The sequence below is a fragment of the Oncorhynchus nerka genome, linkage group LG10, assembly GCF_034236695.1.
Source record: "Oncorhynchus nerka isolate Pitt River linkage group LG10, Oner_Uvic_2.0, whole genome shotgun sequence".
Lineage (NCBI taxonomy): Eukaryota > Metazoa > Chordata > Actinopteri > Salmoniformes > Salmonidae > Oncorhynchus > Oncorhynchus nerka.
Genome location: NC_088405.1, coordinates 3,322,490 through 3,347,648, shown reverse-complemented (window position 1 = coordinate 3,347,648; position 25,159 = coordinate 3,322,490). Strand labels below are relative to the sequence as shown.

The window sequence follows — 25,159 nt, the reverse complement described above, 5'->3', positions numbered from 1 at the left end:
CCTGAGCGGTGTGACGGCTGTGTGGTCTTTCTAGGAGACAGAACGCATCTCCTTCCTGAGCGGTGTGACGGCTGCGTGGTCCCATGTTGTTTATACTTCTGTACTATCGTTTGTACAGTTGAACACTGTACCTTCAGACGTTTGGAAATTTCTCCCAAGGATGAACCAGACTTGAGGAGGTCTACAATTATTTTTCTGAGGTCTTGACTGATTTCTTTTGATTTTCCCATGATGTCAAGCAGAGGCACTGAGTTTGAAGGTAGGTCTTGAAATACATCCACAAATACACCTCCAATTGACTCAAATTATGTCAATTAGCCTATCAGAAGCTTCTAAAGCCATGACATAATTTTCTGGAATTTTCCAAGCTGTTTAAAGGCACAGTCAACTTAGTGTATGTAAACTTCTGACTCACTGGAATTGTGATACAATGAATTATAAGTTAAATAATCTGTCTGTAAACAATTGTTGGAAAAATTGCTGGTGTCATGCACAAAGTAGATGTCCCTAACCGACTTGCCAAAAATATAGTTTGTTAACAAGAAATGTGTGGAGTGGTTGAAAAACGAGTTTTAATGACTCCAACCTACGTGTATGTAAACTTCTGTCTTCAACTGTATGTGTATTTAACACTATCCCTAATCGAACTCTGACCTTTGGGTTCTGCCATCACTGATTTGATATATCCCTAATAGAACTCTGACCTTTGGGTTCTGCTCTCAATGATTTGATATATCCCTAATAGAACTCTGACCTTTGGGTTCTGCCATCACTGATTTGATATATCCCTAATAGAACTCTGACCTTTGGGTTCTGCTCTCAATGATTTGATATATCCCTAATAGAACTCTGACCTTTGGGTTCTGCTCTCACTGATTTGATATATCCCTAATAGAACTCTGACCTTTGGGTTCTGCTCTCACTGATTTGATATATCCCTAATAGAACTCTGACCTTTGGGTTCTGCTCTCAATGATTTGATATATCCCTAATAGAACTCTGACCTTTGGGTTCTGCTCTCACTGATTTGATATATCCCTAATAGAACTCTGACCTTTGGGTTCTGCTCTCAATGATTTGATATATCCCTAATAGAACTCTGACCTTTGGGTTCTGCCATCACTGATTTGATATATCCCTAATAGAACTCTGACCTTTGGGTTCTGCTCTCAATGATTTGATATATCCCTAATAGAACTCTGACCTTTGGGTTCTGCTCTCAATGATTTGATATATCCCTAATAGAACTCTGACCTTTGGGTTCTGCCATCACTGATTTGATATATCCCTAATAGAACTCTGACCTTTGGGTTCTGCTCTCAATGATTTGATATATCCCTAATAGAACTCTGACCTTTGGGTTCTGCCATCACTGATTTGATATATCCCTAATAGAACTCTGACCTTTGGGTTCTGCTCTCAATGATTTGATATATCCCTAATAGAACTCTGACCTTTGTGTTCTGCCATCACTGATTTGATATATCCCTAATAGAACTCTGACCTTTGGGTTCTGCCATCACTGATTTGATATATCCCTAATAGAACTCTGACCTTTGGGTTCTGCCATCACTGATTTGATATATCCCTAATAGAACTCTGACCTTTGGGTTCTGCCATCACTGATTTGATATATACCTAATAGAACTCTGACCTTTGGGTTCTGCCATCACTGATTTGATATATCCCTAATAGAACTCTGACCTTTGGGTTCTGCTCTCAATGATTTGATATATCCCTAATAGAACTCTGACCTTTGGGTTCTGCCATCACTGATTTGATATATCCCTAATAGAACTCTGACCTTTGGGTTCTGCTCTCACTGATTTGATATATCCCTAATAGAACTCTGACCTTTGGGTTCTGCTCTCAATGATTTGATATATCCCTAATAGAACTCTGACCTTTGGGTTCTGCTCTCAATGATTTGATATATCCCTAATAGAACTCTGACCTTTGGGTTCTGCTCTCAATGATTTGATATATCCCTAATAGAACTCTGACCTTTGGGTTCTGCTCTCAATGATTTGATGGGGTAGATCATCTGTTAATCCCTTAAGCCTCCAGTAGCATTTCTGAGCCTGGCTACAGGGTAGAGGCTAGTGGATAGTGTGTAGTGGGAAATCGCTAAGACTGTAGAGGCTAGTGGATAGTGGGAAATAGCTAAGACTGTAGAGGCTAGTGGATAGTGGGAAATAGCTAAGACTGTAGAGGCTAGTGGGAAATAGCTAAGACTGTAGAGGCTAGTGGATAGTGCATAGTGGGTAATAGCTAAGACTGTAGAGGCTAGTGGATAGTGCGTAGTGGGTAATAGCTAAGACTGCAGAGGCTAGTGGATAGTGCGTAGTGGGTAACAGCTAAGACTGTAGTGGCTAGTGGATAGTGCATAGTGGGTAATAGCTAAGACTGTAGTGGCTAGTGGATAGTGCATAGTGGGTAATAGCTAAGACTGTAGAGGCTAGTGGATAGTGCGTAGTGGGTAATAGCTAAGACTGTAGAGGCTAGTGGATAGTGCGTAGTGGGTAATAGCTAAGACTGCAGAGGCTAGTGGATAGTGCGTAGTGGGTAACAGCTAAGACTGTAGTGGCTAGTGGATAGTGCATAGTGGGTAACAGCTAAGACTGTAGTGGCTAGTGGATAGTGCATAGTGGGTAATAGCTAAGACTGTAGAGGCTAGTGGATAGTGCATAGTGGGTAATAGCTAAGACTGCAGAGGCTAGTGGATAGTGCGTAGTGGGTAACAGCTAAGACTGTAGTGGCTAGTGGATAGTGCATAGTGGGTAATAGCTAAGACTTGTCACGACTTCTACCGAAGTCGGTTCCTCTCCTTGTTTTTTGCGTTGTTCGTCTTTTAGCCGATCCATTTTTCATGTTCCATTTGTTTTGTCTTGTTTTCACACACCTGGTTTCAATTCCCTAATTACATGTTGTTTATGTTCCCTCTGTTTCCCCCATGTCCTTGTCGGGAATTGTTTATTGTATGTTCTTGTGCTATGTGTTACTGGTGCACTACAGGTTTTGTACCCATGTGCTATGTGTTACTGGTGCACTACAGGTTTTGTACCCATGTGCTATGTGTTACTGGTGCGCTACGGGTTTTATACCCATGTGTTTGTTGTTTTATATGCCGTTAGTTTTATATATTAAACTGCTCTGGCTATTCACCAAGTTCTGCTCTCCTGCGTTTGACTTCCCTGCCACCAGTTACGCACCCCTTACAGAATTCCCGACCTACTATGGAGTCAGCAGGAACAGGTGCCCCTGGTATAGGGGTCGAGGAGCGCATCTAGGAGCAAGCTAAAGTAATCCACCATCTCGGCGTCATCATGGATCAAGTTATCCAGACCCTGGACCGTTGGGAGAGACAGGGAGGTCCTCCAGCGCCTTCAACAATGCAACCCGAACCTCTACTACTCACTCCTCCTGCAACCAGTCCCAGTGCAATGCGTCTTGCCCTTCCCGGGGAGTATGATGGGACGGCGGCACGGTGCAAGGGTTTCCTGTTACAGCTGGACCTATACCTGGGCACCGTTTACCCGGCTCCCTCGGGAAGGGAGATGGTGTCCACCCTCATCTCGTGCCTCTCAGGGAGATCTCTGGAGTGGGCCAACGGCATGTGGGGAGAAGGAGAAGCGGCGTCGGAGGACTTCACCACGGTAAAGCAGGTGTAGCGGTTCTTAGGGTTTGCCAATTACTACCGGAGATTTACCTGGGTTTTGGTCAGGTGGCTGCTCCCATTACCTCACTGCTGAAGGGGGGTCCTGTACGTCTGCAGTGGTCAGTTGAGGCGGACAGGGCTTTTGGGCAACTAAGGGCTCTGTTTACCTTGGTGCCCGTGCTGGCCCATCCGGATCCTTCTTTGGCGTTCATAGTAGAGGTGGACGCGTCCGAGGCTGGGATAGGAGCGGTGCTCTCTCAGCACTCGGGTTGACCACCGAAGCTCCGCCCCTGTGCCTTCTTCTTGAAGAAGCTCAGCCCGGCGGAGCAGAACTATGACGTGGGAGAACGGGAGCTGTTGGCTGTCATCAAGGCCTTGAAGGCGTGGAGACATTGGCTTGAGGGGGCTAGACACCCTTTTCTCATTTGGACTGACCACTGCTACCTGGAGTACATCCGGGCAGCGAGGAGACTGAACCCTCGCCAGGCGAGGTGGGCCATGTTTTTCACCCATTTTGTTTTCAACCTTTCGTACAGACCAGGCTCCCAATTACATTGGTTTTCTGTCCCTGTGTTTAAGGATGTTCCTACGAAGCTGGTTGTTGGTCTCCATTTTTCTGGATGTCTCCTCTAAGCTAGCTGTCTGTCCATTTGTTTCAGGATGTCTCCACTAAGCTGGCTGTCTGTCCATTTGTTTCAGGATGTCTCCACTAAGCTGGCTGTCTGTCCATTTGTTTCAGGATGTCTCCACTAAGCTGGCTGTCTGTCCCTGTGTTTTCGGATGTCTCCACTATAATGGTTGTCTTCCCTGTGTTTCAGGATGTCCCCACTAAGCTGGCTGTCTGTCCCTGTGTTTCAGGATGTCTCCACTATAATGGTTGTCTGTCCCTGTGTTTCAGGATGTCTCCACTAAGCTGGCTGTCTGTCCCTGTGTTTTCGGATGTCTCCACTATAATGGTTGTCTGTCCCTGTGTTTCAGGATGTCTCCACTATAATGGTTGTCTGTCCCTGTGTTTCAGGATGTCCCCACTAAGCTGGCTGTCTGTCCCTGTGTTTCAGGATGTCTCCACTAAGCTGGCTGTCTGTCCCTGTGTTTCAGGATGTCCCCACTAAGCTGGCTGTCTGTCCCTGTGTTTCAGGATGTCCCCACTATAATGGTTGTCTGTCCCTGTGTTTCAGGATGTCTCCACTAAGCTGGCTGTCTGTCCCTGTGTTTCAGGATGTCTCCACTATAATGGTTGTCTGTCCCTGTGTTTCAGGATGTCCCCACTAAGCTGGCTGTCTGTCCCTGTGTTTCAGGATGTCTCCACTAAGCTGGCTGTCTGTCCCTGTGTTTCAGGATGTCCCCACTAAGCTGGCTGTCTGTCCCTGTGTTTCAGGATGTCCCCACTATAATGGTTGTCTGTCCCTGTGTTTCAGGATGTCTCCACTAAGCTGGCTGTCTGTCCCTGTGTTTTCGGATGTCTCCACTATAATGGTTGTCTGTCCCTGTGTTTCAGGATGTCTCCACTAAGCTGGCTGTCTGTCCATTTGTTTCAGGATGTCCCCACTATAATGGTTGTCTGTCCCTGTGTTTCAGGATGTCCCCACTATAATGGTTGTCTGTCCCTGTGTTTCAGGATGTCTCCACTATAATGGTTGTCTGTCACTGTGTTTCAGGATGTCTCCACTAAGCTGGCTGTCTGTCCCTGTGTTTTCGGATGTCTCCACTATGCTGGCTGTCTGTCCCTGTGTTTCAGGATGTCTCCACTATAATGGTTGTCTTCCCTGTGTTTCAGGATGTCCCCACTATAATGGTTGTCTGTCCCTGTGTTTCAGGATGTCCCCACTATAATGGTTGTCTTCCCTGTGTTTAAGGATGTTCCTACGAAGCTGGTTGTTGGTCTCCATTTTTCTGGATGTCTCCTCTAAGCTGGCTGTCTGTCCCTGTGTTTTTGGATGTCTCCACTATAATGATTGTCTGTCCCTGTGTTTCAGGATGTCCCCACTAAGCTGGTGGCGAAGGTGGTGCCACTGCCCATGACAGTGAGAGGCCACTGGTTCCTGAGCCCCAGGACAGATTACACTGTAGCTGTTCAGACTGCCTCCAAACAGAGTGATGGGAACTATGCTGTCTCTGAATGGAGTGAGATCATCGAATTCTACACTGCAGGTGAGAACAAGGGGAGGAGAGAGGGGGTGAGAAACAGAAAATAAAGAGTGATGAAATAGAGAGAAACAGGAGAGGAAGTGTATGAAGATGTAGAGCGAGCTGATGGGAGAATTACAGAGAGCTGGTGGGAGAATTACAGAGAGCTGGTGGGAGAATTACAGAGAGCTGGTGGGGAGAATTACAGAGAGCTGGTGGGGAGAATTACAGAGAGCTGGTGGGAGAATTACAGAGAGCTGGTGAGAGAATTACAGAGAGCTGGTGGGAGAATTACAGAGAGCTGATGGGAGAATTACAGAGAGCTGGTGGGGAGAATTACAGAGAGCTGGTGGGGAGAATTACAGAGAGCTGGTGGGAGAATTACAGAGAGCTGGTGGGAGAATTACAGAGAGCTGGTGGGAGAATTACAGAGAGCTGGTGGGGAGAATTACAGAGAGCTGGTGGGAGAATTAGAGAGAGCTGGTGAGATAATTACAGAGAGCTGGTGGGGAGAATTACAGAGAGCTGGTGGGAGAATTACAGAGAGCTGGTGAGAGAATTACAGAGAGCTGGTGGGGAGAATTACAGAGAGCTGGTGAGAGAATTACAGAGAGCTGGTGGGGAGAATTACAGAGAGCTGGTGGGGAGAATTACAGAGAGCTGCTGGGAGAATTACAGAGAGCTGGTGGGAGAATTACAGAGAGCTGGTGAGAGAATTACAGAGAGCTGGTGGGAGAATTACAGAGAGCTGGTGGGAGAATTACAGAGAGCTGGTGAGAGAATTACAGAGAGCTGGTGGGAGAATTACAGAGAGCTGGTGAGAGAATTACAGAGAGATGGTGGGAGAATTACAGAGAGCTGGTGGGAGAATTACAGAGAGCTGCTGGGAGAATTACAGAGAGCTGCTGGGAGAATTACAGAGAGCTGGTGGGAGAATTACAGAGAGCTGGTGGGGAGAATTACAGAGAGCTGGTGGGGAGAATTACAGAGAGCTGGTGGGAGAATTACAGAGAGCTGGTGGGGAGAATTACAGAGAGCTGGTGGGGAGAATTACAGAGAGCTGGTGGGAGAATTACAGAGAGCTGCTGGGAGAATTACAGAGAGCTGATGGGAGAATTACAGAGAGCTGGTGGGAGAATTACAGAGAGCTGGTGGGGAGAATTACAGAGAGCTGGTGAGAGAATTACAGAGAGCTGGTGGGGAGAATTACAGAGAGCTGGTGGGAGAATTACAGAGAGCTGGTGGGAGAATTACAGAGAGCTGGTGGGAGAATTACAGAGAGCTGGTGGGGAGAATTACAGAGAGCTGGTGGGGAGAATTACAGAGAGCTGGTGAGAGAATTACAGAGAGCTGGTGGGGAGAATTACAGAGAGCTGGTGGGGAGAATTACAGAGAGCTGGTGGGAGAATTACAGAGAGCTGGTGGGGAGAATTACAGAGAGCTGCTGGGAGAATTACAGAGAGCTGGTGGGGAGAATTACAGAGAGCTGGTGGGGAGAATTACAGAGAGCTGGTGGGAGAGAGAGTTTAATTAAGGGAATTACCATGTCAATGAGCAGAGAGACAGCTGATGGTTTAGAGTTAAATAGCAGCAGAGATGTGACAGCGATTTCTTGATGGAGGACTAGAATAGCACCAAAGTCATCGTCATTGAGGCAGACGGCTCCAGTCCTCCAGGGTCATAACAACCAACTGACAATCAACTGGCAACCAACTTGCACCCAACTGACAACCAAATGACAACTTCCTCAGGTTTTAATCCCCTGTGGAATGGCTTATCAAAAAGTGCAAGTTTGGTCTGTTTCAAGCAGACCACAATAGTCCCTCTGCCCAAGAACAACCTGCCTAATTGACTACATACCCATAGCAATCACGTCCGTAGCCATGAAGTGCTTTGAAAGGCTGGTAATGACATAAATGCCATTATCCCAGAAACCCTAAACCCACTCCAATTTGCATACTGCCCAAACAGATCCACAGATAATGCAATCTCTACTGCACTCCACACTGCCCTTTCCCACATGGACAAAAGGAACACTTATGTGAGAATGTTATTCATTGACTACAGCTCAGCGTTCAACACCATAGTACCCTCAAAACTCATCACTAAGCTAAGGATCCTGGGACTAAACACCTCCCTCTGCAACTGGATCCTGGACTTCCTGACTGGCCGCCCCCAGGTGGTGAGCAACACATCTGCCACGCTGATCCTCAACACTGGAGCTCCCCAGGGGTGCGTGCTCAGTCCCCTCCTATACTCTCTGTTCCCCCACGACTGCATGGCCAGGCACGACTCCAACACCATCATTAAGTTTGCAGACAACACAACACAACAGCCTCATCACCGACAACGACGAGAAAGCCTATAGGGAGGAGGTCAGAGACTTGGCCGGGTGGTGCCAGAATAACAACCTATCCCTCAACGTAACCAAGACTAAGGAGATGATTGTGGACTACAAGAAAAGGAGGACCGAGTACGCCCCCATTCTCTTCGATGGGGCTGTAGTGGAGCAGGTTGAGATCTTCAAGTTCCTTGGTGTCCAAATCACCAACAAACCAGAATGGTCCAAACACTCCAAGACAGTCGTGAAGAGGGCACGACAAAGCCTATTCCCCCTCAGGAAACTAAAAAGATGTGTCATGGGTCCTGAGATCCTCAAAAGGTTCTACAGCTGGAGCCTCCCGGGTGGCGCAGTGGTCTAGAGCTGTGCCTCCAGAGACTCTGGGTTCGCGCCCAGGCTCTGTCGCAGCCGGCCACGACCAGGAGGTCCTTGGGGCGACGCACAATTGGCCTAGTCATCCGGGTTAGGGAGGGTTTGGCCAGTAGGGATATCCTTGTCTCATTGCGCACCAGCGACTCTTGTGGCGGACCGGGCGCAGTGCACGGTGTTTCCTCCGACACATTGGTGCAGCTGGCTTCCGGGTTGGATGCGCGCTGTGTTAAGAAGCAGTGCGGCTTGTTTGGGTTGTGTTTCGGGGACGCATGGCTTCGACCTTTGTCTCTCCCGAGCCCGTACGGGTGTTGTAGCGATGAGACAAGATAGTAACTACTACTAATTGGGGGTAAAAAAATAATAAAAACATTTAAAAAAAGGTTCTTCAGCTGCACCATCGAGAGCATGACTGGTTGCATCACTGCCTGGTACGGCAATTGCTCAGCTTCCGACCGCGAGACACTACAGAGGGTAGTGCATAAGGCCCAGTACATCACTGGGATTAAGCTGCCTGCCATCCAGGATCTCTACACCAGGAAGACCTAAAAATTGTCAAAGACCGCAGTCATAGACTGTTCTCTCTACTACCTCATGGCAAGCGGTACCGGAGTGCCAAGTCTAGGACAAAAAGGATTCAACAGTTTTTACCCCCAAGCCATAAGGCTCCTGAACAGGTAACCAAATGGCTACCCGGACTATTTGCATTGTGTGCCTCCCCAACCCCTCTTTTACGCTGCTGCTACTCTCTGTTTATCATATATGCACAGTCACTTTAACTATACATTCATGTACATACTACCTCAATTGGGCTCAACCAGTTCTCCAGCACATTGGCTAACCGGGCTATCTGCATTGTGTCCTGCCACCCACCACCCGTCAACCCCTCTTTACATGTACATACTACCTCAATCAGCCTGACTAACCGGTGTCTGCATATCGCCTCGCTACTTTTATAGCCTCTCTACTGAATATAGCCTCGCTACTGTATATAACCTCTACTGTATATAGCCTCTCTACTGTATATAGCCTCTCTACTGTATATAGCCTCGCTACTTTTATAGCATCGCTACTGTATATAGCCTCTCTACTGTTTATAACCTCTCTACTGTATATAGCCTCTCTACTCTATATAGCCTCTCTACTGTATATAGCCTCTCTACTGAATATAGCCTCGCTACTTTTATAGCATCGCTACTGATTATAGCCTCTCTACTGTTTATAGCCTCTCTACTGTATATAACCCCTCTACTGTATATAGCCTCTCTACTGAATATAGCCTCGCTACTTTTATAGCATCGCTACTGTATATAGCCTCTCTACTGTATATAGCCTCTCTACTGTATATAGCCTCTCTACTGTTTATAGCCTCTACTGTATATAACCCCTCTACTGTATATAGCCTCTCTACTGTATATAACCCCTCTACTGTATATAGCCTCTCTACTGTTTATAGCCTCTCTACTGTATATAGCCTCTCTACTGTATATAACCCCTCTACTGTATATAGCCTCTCTACTGTATATAACCCCTCTACTGTATATAGCCTCTCTACTGTATATAGCCTCTCTACTGTATATAGCCTCTCTACTGTATATAGCCTCTCTACTGTATATAGCCTCTCTACTGTATATAGCCTCTCTACTGTATATAGCCCCTCTACTGTTTATAGCCTCTCTACTGTATATAGCCTCTCTACTCTATATAACCTCTCTACTGTATATAGCCTCTCTACTGTATATAGCCTCTACTGTATATAACCTCTACTGTATATAGCCTCTCTACTGTATATAGCCTCTACTGTATATAGCCTCTCTACTGTTTATAGCCTCTCTACTGTATATAACCTCTCTACTGTATATAGCCTCTCTACTGCATATAGCCTCTCTACTGTATATAGCCTCTCTACTGTATATAACCTCTACTGTATATAGCCTCTTTACTGTATATAGCCTCTCTACTGTATATAACCTCTACTGTATATAACCTCTACTGTATATAGCCTCTCTACTGTATATAGCCTCTCTACTGTATATAGCCTCTCTACTGTATACAGCCTCTCTACTGTATATAGCCTCTCTACTGTATACAGCCTCTCTACTGTATATAGCCTCTACTGTATATAGCCTCTCTACTGTTTATAGCCTCTCTACTGTTTATAGCCTCTCTACTGTATATTGCCTCTCTACTGTATATAGCCTCTCTACTGTATATAGCCTCTCTACAGTATATAGCCTCTCTACTGTATATAGCCTCTCTACTGTATATAACCTCTACTGTATATAGCCTCTCTACTGTATATAACCTCTACTGTATATAGCCTCTCTACTGTATATAACCTCTCTACTGTTTATAGCCTCTTTACTGTATATAGCCTCTCTACTGTATATAGCCTCTCTACTGTATATAACCTCTCTACTGTATATAGCCTCTCTACTGTATATAGCCTCTCTACTGTATATAGCCTCTCTACTGTATATAGCCTCTCTACTGTATATAACCTCTCTACTGTTTATAGCCTCTCTACTGTATATAGCCTCTCTACTGTATATAACCTCTACTGTATATAGCCTCTCTACTGTATATAGCCTCTCTACTGTATATAGCCTCTCTACTGTATATAACCTCTCTACTGTATATAGCCTCTCTACTGTATATAGCCTCTCTACTGTTTATAGCCTCTCTACTGTATATAGCCTCTCTACTGTATATAGCCTCTCTACTGTATATAACCTCTCTACTGTTTATAGCCTCTCTACTGTATATAGCCTCTCTACTGTATATAACCTCTACTGTATATAGCCTCTCTACTGTATATAACCTCTACTGTATATAGCCTCTACTGTATATAACCTCTACTGTATACAGCCTCTCTACTGTTTATAGCCTCTCTACTGTTTATAGCCTCTCTACTGTATATATCCTCTCTACTGTATATATCCTCTCTACTGTATATAACCTCTCTACTGTTTATAGCCTCTCTACTGTATATATCCTCTCTACTGTATATAGCCTCTCTACTGTATATAGCCTCTCTACTGTATATAACCTCTACTGTATACAGCCTCACTACTGTATATAGCCTCTCTACTGTATATAGCCTCTCTACTGTATATAACCTCTACTGTATACAGCCTCACTACTGTATATAACCTCTCTACTGTATATAGCCTCTCTACTGTATATAGCCTCTCTACTGTATATAACCTCTACTGTATACAGCCTCACTACTGTATATATCCTCTCTACTGTATATAGCCTCTCTACTGTATATAGCCTCTCTACTGTATATAACCTCTACTGTATACAGCCTCACTACTGTATATAGGCTCTCTACTGTATATAACCTCTACTGTATATAGCCTCTCTACTGTTTATAGCCTCTCTACTGTTTATAGCCTCTCTACTGTTTATAGCCCTCTACTGTATATAGCCTCTCTACTGTTTATAGCCTCTCTACTGTTTATAGCCTCTCTACTGTATATAACCTCTACTGTATATAGCCTCTCTACTGTATACAGCCTCACTACTGTATATAGCCTCTCTACTGTATATAACCTCTACTGTATATAGCCTCTCTACTGTTTATAGCCTCTCTACTGTTTATAGCCTCTCTACTGTTTATAGCCTCTCTACTGTATATAACCTCTACTGTATATAGCCTCTCTACTGTTTATAGCCTCTCTACTGTATATAACCTCTACTGTTTATAGCCTCTCTACTGTTTATAGCCTCTCTACTGTATATAACCTCTACTGTTTATAGCCTCTCTACTGTTTATAGCCTCTCTACTGTTTATAGCCTCTCTACTGTTTATAGCCTCTCTACTGTTTATAGCCTCTCTACTGTATATAACCTCTACTGTATATAGCCTCTCTACTGTTTATAGCCTCTCTACTGTTTATAGCCTCTCTACTGTATATAGCCTCTCTACTGTTTATAGCCTCTCTACTGTATATAGCCAGTTTTTTTCCTGTTGTTTATATGTCTTTACCTACCCATTGTTCACCTAATACCCCTTTTGCACTATTGGTTAGAGCCTGTAAGTAAGCATTTCACTGTAAGGTCTACTACACCTGTTGTATTCAGCATTTCACTGTAAGGTCTACTACACCTGTTGTATTCAGCATTTCACTGTAAGGTCTACTACACCTGTTGTATTCAGCATTTCACTGTAAGGTCTACTACACCTGTTGTATTCTGCATTTCACTGTAAGGTCTACTACACCTGTTGTATTCAGCATTTCACTGTAAGGTCTACTACACCTGTTGTATTCTGCATTTCACTGTAAGGTCTACTACACCTGTTGTATTCTGCGCACGTGACAAATAAACTTTGATTTGATTTGATTCAAATAACTATTATTATGTGTATGTTTTCCCCAGACTACTCTACTGTGCATCTGATACAGTTGTATGTTTTCCCCAGACTACTCTACTGTGCATCTGATACAGTTGTATGTTTTCCCCAGACTACTCTACTGTGCATCTGATACAGTTGTATGTTTTCCCCAGACTACTCTACTGTGCATCTGATACTATGTTTTCCCCAGACTACTCTACTGTGCATCTGATACAGTTGTATGCCCAGACTACTCTACTGTGCATCTGATACAGTTGTATGTTTTCCCCAGACTACTCTCTGTGCATCTGATACAGTTGTATGTTTTCCCAGACTACTCTACTGTGCATCTGATACAGTTGTATGTTTTCCCAGACTACTCTACTGTGCATCTGATACAGTTGTATGTTTTCCCAGACTACTCTACTGTGCATCTGATACAGTTGTATGTTTTCCCCAGACTACTCTACTGTGCATCTGATACAGTTGTATGTTTTCCCCAGACTACTCTACTGTGCATCTGATACAGTTGTATGTTTTCCCCAGACTACTCTACTGTGCATCTGATACAGTTGTATGTTTTCCCAGACTACTCTACTGTGCATCTGTACAGTTGTATGTTTTCCCCAGACTACTCTACTGTGCATCTGATACAGTTGTATGTTTTCCCAGACTACTCTACTGTGCATCTGATACAGTTGTATGTTTTCCCAGACTACTCTACTGTGCATCTGATACAGTTGTATGTTTTCCCAGACTACTCTACTGTGCATCTGATACAGTTGTATGTTTTCCCCAGACTACTCTACTGTGCATCTGATACAGTTGTATGTTTTCCCCAGACTACTCTACTGTGCATCTGATACAGTTGTATGTTTTCCCCAGACTACTCTACTGTGCATCTGATACAGTTGTATGTTTTCCCCAGACTACTCTACTGTCATCTGATACAGTTGTATGTTTTCCCCAGACTACTCTACTGTGCATCTGATACAGTTGTATGTTTTCCCCAGACTACTCTATGTGCATCTGATACAGTTGTATGTTTTCCCCAGACTACTCTACTGTGCATCTGATACAGTTGTATGTTTTCCCAGACCTCTACTGTGCATCTGATACAGTTGTATGTTTTCCCAGACTACTCTACTGTGCATCTGATACAGTTGTATGTTTTCCCCAGACTACTCTACTGTGCATCTGATACAGTTGTATGTTTTCCCCAGACTACTCTACTGTGCATCTGATACAGTTGTATGTTTTCCCAGACTACTCTACTGTGCATCTGATACAGTTGTATGTTTTCCCAGACTACTCTACTGTGCATCTGATACAGTTGTATGTTTCCCCAGACTACTCCTGTGCAGAGTTGTATGTTTTTTCCCCCAGACTACTCTACTGTTTTCCCAGACTACTCTACTGTGCATCTGATACAGTTGTATGTTTTCCCAGATACTCTACTGTGCATCTGATACTGTTTTCCCAGACACTCTACTGTGCATCTGATACAGTTGTATGTTTTCCCCAGACTACTCTACTGTGCATCTGATACAGTTGTATGTTTTCCCAGACTACTCTACTGTGCATCTGATACAGTTGTATGTTTTCCCAGACTACTCTACTGTGCATCTGATACAGTTGTTTTCCCAGACTACTCTACTGTGCATCTGATACAGTTGTATGTTTTCCCCAGACTACTCTACTGTGCATCTGATACAGTTGTATGTTTTCCCAGACTACTCTACTGTGCATCTGATACAGTTGTATGTTTTCCCAGACTACTCTACTGTGCATCTGATACAGTTTATGTTTTCCCAGACTACTCTACTGTGCATCTGATACAGTTGTATGTTTTCCCCAGACTACTCTACTGTGCATCTGATACAGTTGTATGTTTTCCCAGACTACTCTACTGTGCATCTGATACAGTTGTATGTTTTCCCCAGACTACTCTACTGTGCATCTGATACAGTTGTATGTTTTCCCCAGACTACTCTACTGTGCATCTGATACAGTTGTATGTTTTCCCCAGACTACTCTACTGTGCATCTGATACAGTTGTATGTTTTCCCCAGACTACTCTACTGTGCATCTGATACAGTTGTATGTTTTCCCAGACTACTCTACTGTGCATCTGATACAGTTGTATGTTTTCCCCAGACTACTCTACTGTGCATCTGATACAGTTGTATGTTTTCCCAGACTACTCTACTGTGCATCTGATACAGTTGTATGTTTTCCCCAGACTACTCTACTGTGCATCTGATACAGTTGTATGTTTTCCCCAGACTACTCTACTGTGCATCTGATACAGTTGTATGTTTTCCCAGACTACTCTACTGTGCATCTACTGTTTTGACATCTGATACAGTTGTATGTTTTCCCCAGACTACTCTACTGTGCATCTGATACAGTTGTATGTTTTCCCAGACTACTCTACTGTGCATCTGATACAGTTGTATGTTTTCCCAGACTACTCTACTGTGCATCTGATACAGTTGTATGTTTTCCCCAGACTACTCTACTGTGCATCTGATACAGTTGTATGTTTTCCCAGACTACTCTACTGTGCATCTGATACAGTTGTATGTTTTCCCAGACTACTCTACTGTGCATCTGATACAGTTGTATGTTTTCCCCAGACAGTTGCATCTGATACAGTTGTATGTTTTCCCCAGACTACTCTACTGTGCATCTGATACAGTTGTATGTTTTCCCCAGACTACTCTACTGTGCATCTGATACAGTTGTATGTTTTCCCCAGACTACTCTACTGTGCATCTGATACAGTTGTATGTTTTCCCCAGACTACTCTACTGTGCATCTGATACAGTTGTATGTTTTCCCAGACTACTCTACTGTGCATCTGATACAGTTGTATGTTTTCCCCAGACTACTCTACTGTGCATCTGATACAGTTGTATGTTTTCCCAGACTACTCTACTGTGCATCTGATACAGTTGTATGTTTTCCCCAGACTACTCTACTGTGCATCTGATACAGTTGTATGTTTTCTACTGTGCATCTGATACAGTTGTATGTTTTCCCCAGACTACTCTACTGTGCATCTGATACAGTTGTATGTTTTCCCCAGACTACTCTACTGTGCATCTGATACAGTTGTATGTTTTCCCAGACTACTCTACTGTGCATCTGATACAGTTGTATGTTTTCCCAGACTACTCTACTGTGCATCTGATACAGTTGTATGTTTTCCCAGACTACTCTACTGTGCATCTGATACAGTTGTATGTTTTCCCCAGACTACTCTACTGTGCATCTGATACAGTTGTATGTTTTCCCAGACTACTCTACTGTGCATCTGATACAGTTGTATGTTTTCCCCAGACTACTCTACTGTGCATCTGATACAGTTGTATGTTTTCCCCAGACTACTCTACTGTGCATCTGATACAGTTGTATGTTTTCCCCAGACTACCTACTGTGCAGAGTTGTATGTTTTACTCTACTGTGCATCTGATACAGTTGTATGTTTTCCCAGACTACTCTACTGTGCATCTGATACAGTTGTATGTTTTCCCCAGACTACTCTACTGTGCATCTGATACAGTTGTATGTTTTCCCCAGACTACTCTACTGTGCATCTGATACAGTTGTATGTTTTCCCAGACTACTCTACTGTGCATCTGATACAGTTGTATGTTTTCCCAGACTACTCTACTGTGCATCTGATACAGTTGTATGTTTTCCCCAGACTACTCTACTGTGCATCTGATACAGTTGTATGTTTTCCCAGACTACTCTACTGTGCATCTGATACAGTTGTATGTTTTCCCAGACTACTCTACTGTGCATCTGATACAGTTGTATGTTTTCCCCAGACTACTCTACTGTGCATCTGATACAGTTGTATGTTTTCCCCAGACTACTCTACTGTGCATCTGATACAGTTGTATGTTTTCCCAGACTACTCTACTGTGCATCTGATACAGTTGTATGTTTTCCCAGACTACTCTACTGTGCATCTGATACAGTTGTATGTTTTCCCAGACTACTCTACTGTGCATCTGATACAGTTGTATGTTTTCCCAGACTACTCTACTGTGCATCTGATACAGTTGTATGTTTTCTGATACCCCAGACTACTCTACTGTGCATCTGATACAGTTGTATGTTTTCCCAGACTACTCTACTGTGCATCTGATACAGTTGTATGTTTTCCCCAGACTACTCTACTGTGCATCTGATACAGTTGTATGTTTTCCCAGACTACTCTACTGTGCATCTGATACAGTTGTATGTTTTCCCCAGACTACTCTACTGTGCATCTGATACAGTTGTATGTTTTCCCCAGACTACTCTACTGTGCATCTGATACAGTTGTATGTTTTCCCCAGACTACTCTACTGTGCATCTGATACAGTTGTATGTTTTCCCCAGACTACTCTACTGTGCATCTGATACAGTTGTATGTTTTCCCCAGACTACTCTACTGTGCATCTGATACAGTTGTATGTTTTCCCCAGACTACTCTACTGTGCATCTGATACAGTTGCTGGAGAAGGCCGAGGGGATAGCTGGTAGGATGTTGAGATTCTCAGTGTTTTATCGGAACCAGCAGAATGACTACTTCAATAAAACGAGGTACATACAGCATTTTCTCTCAACTTTTAAAAGCTGAACAGCTTTCTATTGGTAATGAGAGAGTAGATGGTAGTATTGAATTGATACTAGTATTGGTAATATTATTGTACTCATAATAGTATTTGATAATAGTATTGTATTGATAATAGTATTTGGTAATGGTATTGCATTTCTAATAGTATTGGTAATAGTATTTTATTCATAAAACTATTGGTAATAGTATTGGTAATAGTATTTTATTCATAATAGTATTGGTAATAGTATTGTATTTCTAATAGTATTGGCAATAGTATTGGTAATAGTATTGGCAATAGTATTGTATTTCTAATGGTATTGGTAATAGTATTGTATTTCTAATAGTATTGGCAATAGTATTGGTAATAGTATTGGCAATAGTATTGTATTTCTAATAGTATTGGTAATAGTATTGGCAATAGTATTGTATTTCTAATAGTATTGGTAATAGTATTGGTAATCGTATTGGTAATACTATTTTATTCATAATAGTATTGGTAATAGTATTGTATTTCTAATAGTATTGGCAATAGTATTGTATTTCTAATGGTATTGGTAATAGTATTGTATTTCTAATAGTATTGGCAATAGTATTGGTAATAGTATTGGCAATAGTATTGTATTTCTAATGGTATTGGTAATAGTATTGTATTTCTAATAGTATTGGCAATAGTATTGGTCATAGTATTGGCAATAGTATTGGTAATAGTATTGGCAATAGTATTGTATTTCTAATGGTATTGGTAATAGTATTGTATTTCTAATAGTATTGGCAATAGTATTGGTCATAGTATTGTATTTCTAATAGTATTGGTAATAGTATTGTATTTCTAATAGTATTGTATTCATAAAAGTATTGGTAATGGCACTGGTAATAGTATTGGTAATAGTATTGTATTTCTAATAGTATTGGTAATAGTATTGTATTTCTAATAGTATTGGTAATAGTATTGTATTTCTAATAGTATTGGTAATAGTATTGGTAATAGTATTGTATTTCTAATAGTATTGGTAATAGTATTGTATTTATAATAGTATTGGTAATAGTATTGTATTCTTAATAGTTTTGTTACTAGTATTGTATTCATAATAGTATTGGTAATCGTTTTGGTAATAGTATTGTATTCATACCAGTATTGGTATTAGTATTGGTGCTAGTATTGTATTGGTAATAATATTGTATTCATAATAGTATCAGTAATAGTATTGTATTCATAACAGTATTCGTATCAGTAATAGTACTAGTATTGTATTCATAACAGTATTGGTAATATTATTGGTACTAGAATAGTATTCATAATAGTATAGGTAATAGTATTGTATTGATAATACTATTGTATTCATAACAATGTTGGTAATAGTATTGGAAATAATATTATATTGATAACAGTATTGGTAATAGTATTGTATTGATAATAGTATTGGCAATAGTATTGTATTGATAATAGTATTGGCAATAGTATTGTATTGATAATAGTATTGTATCTGTAATAGTATTGGTACTAGTATTGTATTAATAATAGTATTGGTAGTAGTATTGGTAATAGTATTGTATTCATAACAGTATTTGGTAATAGTATTGTATTTGGTAATAGTATTGTATTTGGTAATAGTATTGTATTTGGTAATAGTATTGCATTTGGTAATAGTATTGCATTTGGTAATAGTATTGCATTTGGTAAATGTATTGTATTGATAATAGTATGGGTAATAGTATTGTATTGGTAATAGTATTGTATTTGGTAATAGTATTGTATTGGTAAATGTATTGTATTGATAATAGTATTGGTAATAGTATTTGGTAATAGTATTGTATTGATAATAGTATTATATTGATACAAATATTAGTAGTAGTATTGTATTGATAATAGTATTGTATCTGTAATAGTATTGGTACTAGTATTGTATTAATAATAGTATTGGTAGTAGTATTGGTAATAGTATTGTATTCATAACAGTATTGGTAATAGTATTGTATTCATAACAGTATGGGTAATAGTATTGTATTTGGTAATAGTATTGTATTTGGTAAATGTATTGTATTGATAATAGTATGGGTAATAGTATTGTATTGGTAATAGTATTGTATTTGGTAATAGTATTGTATTTGGTAATAGTATTGTATTTGGTAATAGTATTGTATTTGGTAAATGTATTGTATTGATAATAGTATGGGTAATAGTATTGTATTGGTAATAGTATTGTATTGGTAATAGTATTTGGTAATAGTATTGTATTGATAATAGTATTATATTGATACAAATATTAGTAGTAGTATTGTATTGATAATAGTATTGATAATAGTATTAGTAATATTATTGTATTGGTAATCGTATTGTATTGGGAATAAAAAAATATCAAATGTATTTATATAGCTCTTCGTACATCAGCTGATATCTCAAAGTGCTGTACAGAAACCCAGCCTAAAACCCCAAACAGCAAGCAATGCAGGTGTAGAAGCACGGTGGTTAGGAAAAACTCCCTAGAAAGGCCAAAACCTAGGAAGAAACCTAGAGAGGAACCAGGCTATGTGGGGTGGCCAGTCCTCTTCTGGCTGTGCCGGGTGGAGATTATAACAGAACATGGCCAAGATGTTCAAATGTTCATAAATGACCAGCATGGTCAAATAATAATAATCACAGGCAGAACAGTTGAAACTGGAGCAGCAGCACGGCCAGGTGGACTGGGGACAACAAGGAGTCATCATGCCAGGTAGTCCTGAGGCATGGTCCTAGGGCTCAGGTCCTCCAAGAGAGAGAAAGAAAGAGAGAAAGAGAGAATTAGAGAACGCACACTTAGATTCACACAGGACACCGAATAGGACAGGAGAAGTACTCCAGATATAACAAACTGACCCTAGCCCCCCGACACATAAACTACTGCAGCATAAATACTGGAGGCTGAGACAGGAGGGGTCAGGAGACACTGTGGCCCCATCCGAGGACACCCCCGGACAGGGCCAAACAGAAAGGATATAACCCCACCCACTTTGCCAAAGCACAGCCCCCACACCACTAGAGGGATATCTTCAACCACCAACTTACCATTCTGAGACAAGGCCGAGTATAGCACACAAAGATCTCCGCCACGGCACAACCCAAGGGGGTGCGCCAACCCAGACAGGAAGATCACATCAGTGACTCAACCCACTCAAGTGACGCACCCCTCCTAGGGACGGCATGAAAGAGCACCAGTAAGCCAGTGACTCAGCCCCCGTAATAGGGTTAGAGGCAGAGAATCCCAGTGGAAAGAGGGGAACCGGCCAGGCAGAGACAGCAAGGGCGGTTCGTTGCTCCAGAGCCTTTCCGTTCACCTTCACACTCCTGGGCCAGACTACACTCAATCATATGACCCACTGAAGAGATGAGTCTTCAGTAAAGACTTAAAGGTTGCGACCGAGTTTGTGTCTCTCACATGGGTAGGCAGACCATTCCATAAAAATGGAGCTCTACAGGAGAAAGCCCTACCTCCAGCTGTTTGCTTAGAAATTCTAGGGACAATTAGGAGGCCTGCGTCTTGTGACCGTAGCATATGTGTAGGTATGTACGGCAGGACCAAATCAGAGAGATGGGTAGGAGCAAGCCCATGTAATGCTTTGTAGGTTAGCAGTAAAATCTTGAAATCAGCCCTTGCCTTGACAGGAAGCCAGTGTAGGGAGGCTAGCACTGGAGTAATATGATCCATTTTTTTTGTTCCAGTCAGGATTCTAGCAGCCGTATTTAGCACTAACTTAAGTTTATTTAGTGCTTTATCCGGGTAGCCGGAAAGTAGAGCATTGCAGTAGTCTAACCTAGAAGTAACAAAAGCATGGATACATTTTTCTGCATCATTTTTGGACAGAAAGTTTCAGATTTTTGCAATGTTACGTAGATGGAAAAAAGCTGGTCCTTCACAGTTTTATTTGAGACTACTGTACAACCATTAAGAGTAATTGTCAGATTCAACAGAAGATCTCTTTGTTTCTTGGGAGAGCAGAGTTCTGTTCTGTTGTAGACTCAGAGTTCTGTTCTGTTGTAGACTCAGAGGTCTGTTCTGTTGTAGACTCAGAGTTCTGTTCTGTTGTAGACTCAGAGTTCTGTTCTGTTGTAGACTCAGAGTTCTGTTCTGTTGTAGACTCAGAGGTCTGTTCTGTTGTAGACTCAGAGGTCTGTTCTGTTGTAGACTCAGAGGTCTGTTCTGTTGTAGACTCAGAGGTCTGTTCTGTTGTAGACTCAGAGGTCTGTTCTGTTGTAGACTCAGAGGTCTGTTGTAGACTCAGAGGTCTGTTCTGTTGTAGACTCAGAGGTCTGTTGTAGACTCAGAGTCTGTTCTGTTGTAGACTCAGAGGTCTGTTCTGTTGTAGACTCAGAGGTCTGTTCTGTTGTAGACTCAGAGTTCTGTAGACTCAGAGGTCTGTTCTGTTGTAGACTCAGAGGTCTGTTCTGTTGTAGACTCAGAGGTCTGTTCTGTTGTAGACTCAGAGGTCTGTTCTGTTGTAGACTCAGAGGTCTGTTCTGTTGTAGACTCAGAGGTCTGTTCTGTTGTAGACTCAGAGGTCTGTTCTGTTGTAGACTCAGAGGTCTGTTGTAGACTCAGAGGTCTGTTCTGTTGTAGACTCAGAGGTCTGTTCTGTTGTAGACTCAGAGGTCTGTTCTGTTGTAGACTCAGAGGTCTGTTCTGTTGTAGACTCAGAGGTCTGTTCTGTTGTAGACTCAGAGGTCTGTTCTGTTCAGAGGTCTGTTCTGTTGTAGACTCAGAGGTCTGTTCTGTTGTAGACTCAGAGGTCTGTTCTGTTGTAGACTCAGAGGTCTGTTCTGTTGTAGACTCAGAGGTCTGTTCTGTTGTAGACTCAGAGGTCTGTTCTGTTGTAGACTCAGAGGTCTGTTCTGTTGTAGACTCAGAGGTCTGTTCTGTTGTAGACTCAAGAGTTCTGTTCTGTTGTAGACTCAAGAGTTCTGTTCTGTTGTAGACTCAAGAGTTCTGTTCTGTTGTAGACTCAGAGTTCTGTTCTGTTGTAGACTCAGAGTTCTGTTCTGTTGTAGACTCAGAGTTCTGTTGTAGACTCAGAGGTCTGTTGTAGACTCAGAGTTCTGTTGTAGACTCAGAGTTCTGTTCTGTTGTAGACTCAGAGTTCTGTTCTGTTGTAGACTCAGAGGTCTGTTCTGTTGTAGACTCAGAGGTCTGTTGTAGACTCAGAGACTCAGAGGTCTGTTGTAGACTCAGAGGTCTGTTGTAGACTCAGAGGTCTGTTGTAGACTCAGAGGTCTGTTGTAGACTCAGAGGTCTGTTCTGTTGTAGACTCAGAGGTCTGTTCTGTTGTAGACTCAGAGGTCTGTTCTGTTGTAGACTCAGAGGTCTGTTGTAGACTCAGAGGTCTGTTGTAGACTCAGAGGTCTGTTCCCTTGCTGATTGTCTGTCTCTGTGTTTGATAGTGTTTGCATGCTGGTTGATTAACGTGGTCTGGTGTGGTGATAAGCCCCTCTTGTGGTTCCAGAGAGACACAGGACAACCGGATGCTCCCGACTGTAAAGGACAACAGTGGCAGCCACGGCTCTCCCATCAGTGGCAAGCTGGAAGGCATCTACTTCAGCTGCAACACAGAGTTCAACACAGGCAAGCCCCCCCAGGACTCCCCCTACGGACGCTACCGCTTCCAGATCCAGGCCGAGGTCCTGTTCAACCCCAAGACCAACCTGTACTTCGGGGACTTCTACTGCATGTACACAGCCTACCACTACGTGATCCTGGTGCTGGCCCCAGAGGGCTCCCCAGGGGACAGATTCTGTAAGGGCCGCCTCCCGGCGCTGGACATCTTAGACAACTGCTTCCTGACATGCACCCAGGAGGAGGAGGAGGGGGGGCTGGTGTTCCACCACGCCCAGGATGTGATTCTGGAGGTGATTTACACCGAGCCCGTGGACCTGGCCCTAGGCAGCGTGGAGGAGATCCAAGGACACCAGCTCAGTAGCATGTCCACCATCAATGCTAAGAAGGACCCCAGTTGTAAGACCTGCAACATCAGCGTGGGACGCTAACCAGCAAACTGTGGGGGAGGAAGGGGGCGTTACTACGAGGTCCCTGCAGTTCTACGGATAATAATACTTCTCTAATCCTATTGGCTGTGGTGATTCTCTAACCCTATTGGCTGTGGTGATTCTCTAATCCTATTGGCTGTGGTGATTCTCTAACCCTATTGGCTGTGGTGATTCTCTAACCCTATTGGCTGTGGTGATTCTCTAATCCTATTGGCTGTGGTGATTCTCTAACCCTATTGGCTGTGGTGATTCTCTAACCCTACTGGCTGTGATGATTCTCTAACCCTATTGGCTGTGGTGATTCTCTAACCCTATTGGCTGTGGTGACTCTCTAACCCTACTGGCTGTGATGATTCTCTAACCCTATTGGCTGTGGTGATTCTCTAACCCTATTGGCTGTGGTGACTCTCTAACCCTACTGGCTGTGGTGATTCTCTAACCCTATTGGCTGTGGTGATTCTCTAACCCTATTGGCTGTGGTGACTCTCTAACCCTATTGGCTGTGGTGACTCTCTAACCCTACTGGCTGTGGTGACTCTCTAACCCTACTGGCTGTGGTGATTCTAACAGTCATATTATACAGATTAACAGTCTAACAGTCATATTATACAGGTGCAATGTAATGATATGCCAAAGGTAACAACACCTTGACCAAGCTGCTAGAAACAAGCCGTGGTAACAGCTTCAACAAGGCATAATGGATTAGTATTACGTAACATGGTCTTCTAATGGATTAGTATTACGTAACATGGTCTTGTAATGGATTAGTATTACGTAACATGGTCTTGTAATGGAATGGGATTACTGGATGATTCTACGGTAGTGATTCATTCCCATCGTGGGTTATAGGTATTGCGGTTTTTAAAGACAAGTTCGTACGGAGCTGTGACATATCCAGCGTTTACAGTGAATGGGATCTCCACGAATGAAGGAACAATACCTATAACCCACAATGGGATTGAATCCCAGCCTGAAGCAGGTTGCAGCATTGAATCCCAGCCTGAAGCAGGTTGCAGCATTGAATCCCAGCCTGAAGCAGGTTGCAGCATTGAATCCCAGCCTGAAGCAGGTTGCAGCATTAAACTGATGTCAGTCTGATGTCTTCACATCCTCGTTGTTGTCTGATGGGTTCTGTGTTATATGCATTGCAATCATTAACAGAAACCACATTATCCTGTGTTCAACATAATAAACATCTCAAAACAAACATTTTATTTTTACTGTATAAAAAATAAGTGAACCAGACTTTGATCACAGCCAAAGGATTAGAAACATTCTAAACAAAATAACTGTTACGTCAGTAAAAGCTAAGTGAGCGTGTGGTAAAGCTAGTGGGTAGCCTAGTGGTTAGCCTAGTGGTTAGCCTAGTGGTTAGAGCGTGTGGTAAAGCTAGTGGTTAGCCTAGTGGTTAGAGCGTGTGGTAAAGCTAGTGGTTAGCCTAGTGGTTAGAGCGTGTGGTAAAGCTAGTGGTTAGCCTAGTGGTTAGAGCGTGTGGTAAAGCTAGTGGTTAGCCTAGTGGTTAGAGCGTGTGGTAAAGCTAGTGGTTAGCCTAGTGGTTAGAGCGTGTGGTAAAGCTAGTGGTTAGCCTAGTGGTTAGAGCGTGTGGTAAAGCTAGTGGTTAGCCTAGTGGTTAGAGCGTGTGGTAAAGCTAGTGGTTAGCCTAGTGGTTAGAGCGTGTGGTAAAGCTAGTG

The 25,159-nt window shown here is 42.7% G+C and overlaps 1 protein-coding gene across 2 annotated transcripts in view; it reads left to right on the top strand.

The window, feature by feature from the left end:
• phyhiplb (phytanoyl-CoA 2-hydroxylase interacting protein-like b) overlaps positions 1 to 24,675 on the top strand; it is a 39,165-nt gene extending 14,490 nt beyond the window's left edge. The window contains exons 3-5 of one of the 2 annotated variants that reach the window (XM_065022917.1): positions 5,635 to 5,809; positions 17,322 to 17,439; positions 22,910 to 24,675. In XM_065022917.1, coding sequence (XP_064878989.1) covers positions 5,635 to 5,809; positions 17,322 to 17,439; positions 22,910 to 23,468 — 852 coding nt within the window. In that variant the 3' untranslated portion in view covers positions 23,469 to 24,675. The remainder of the gene's footprint in view (positions 1 to 5,634; positions 5,810 to 17,321; positions 17,440 to 22,909) is intronic. The other variant, XM_065022918.1, reaches the window with a different exon arrangement.
• The last annotated feature ends 484 nt before the right edge of the window (positions 24,676 to 25,159 follow it).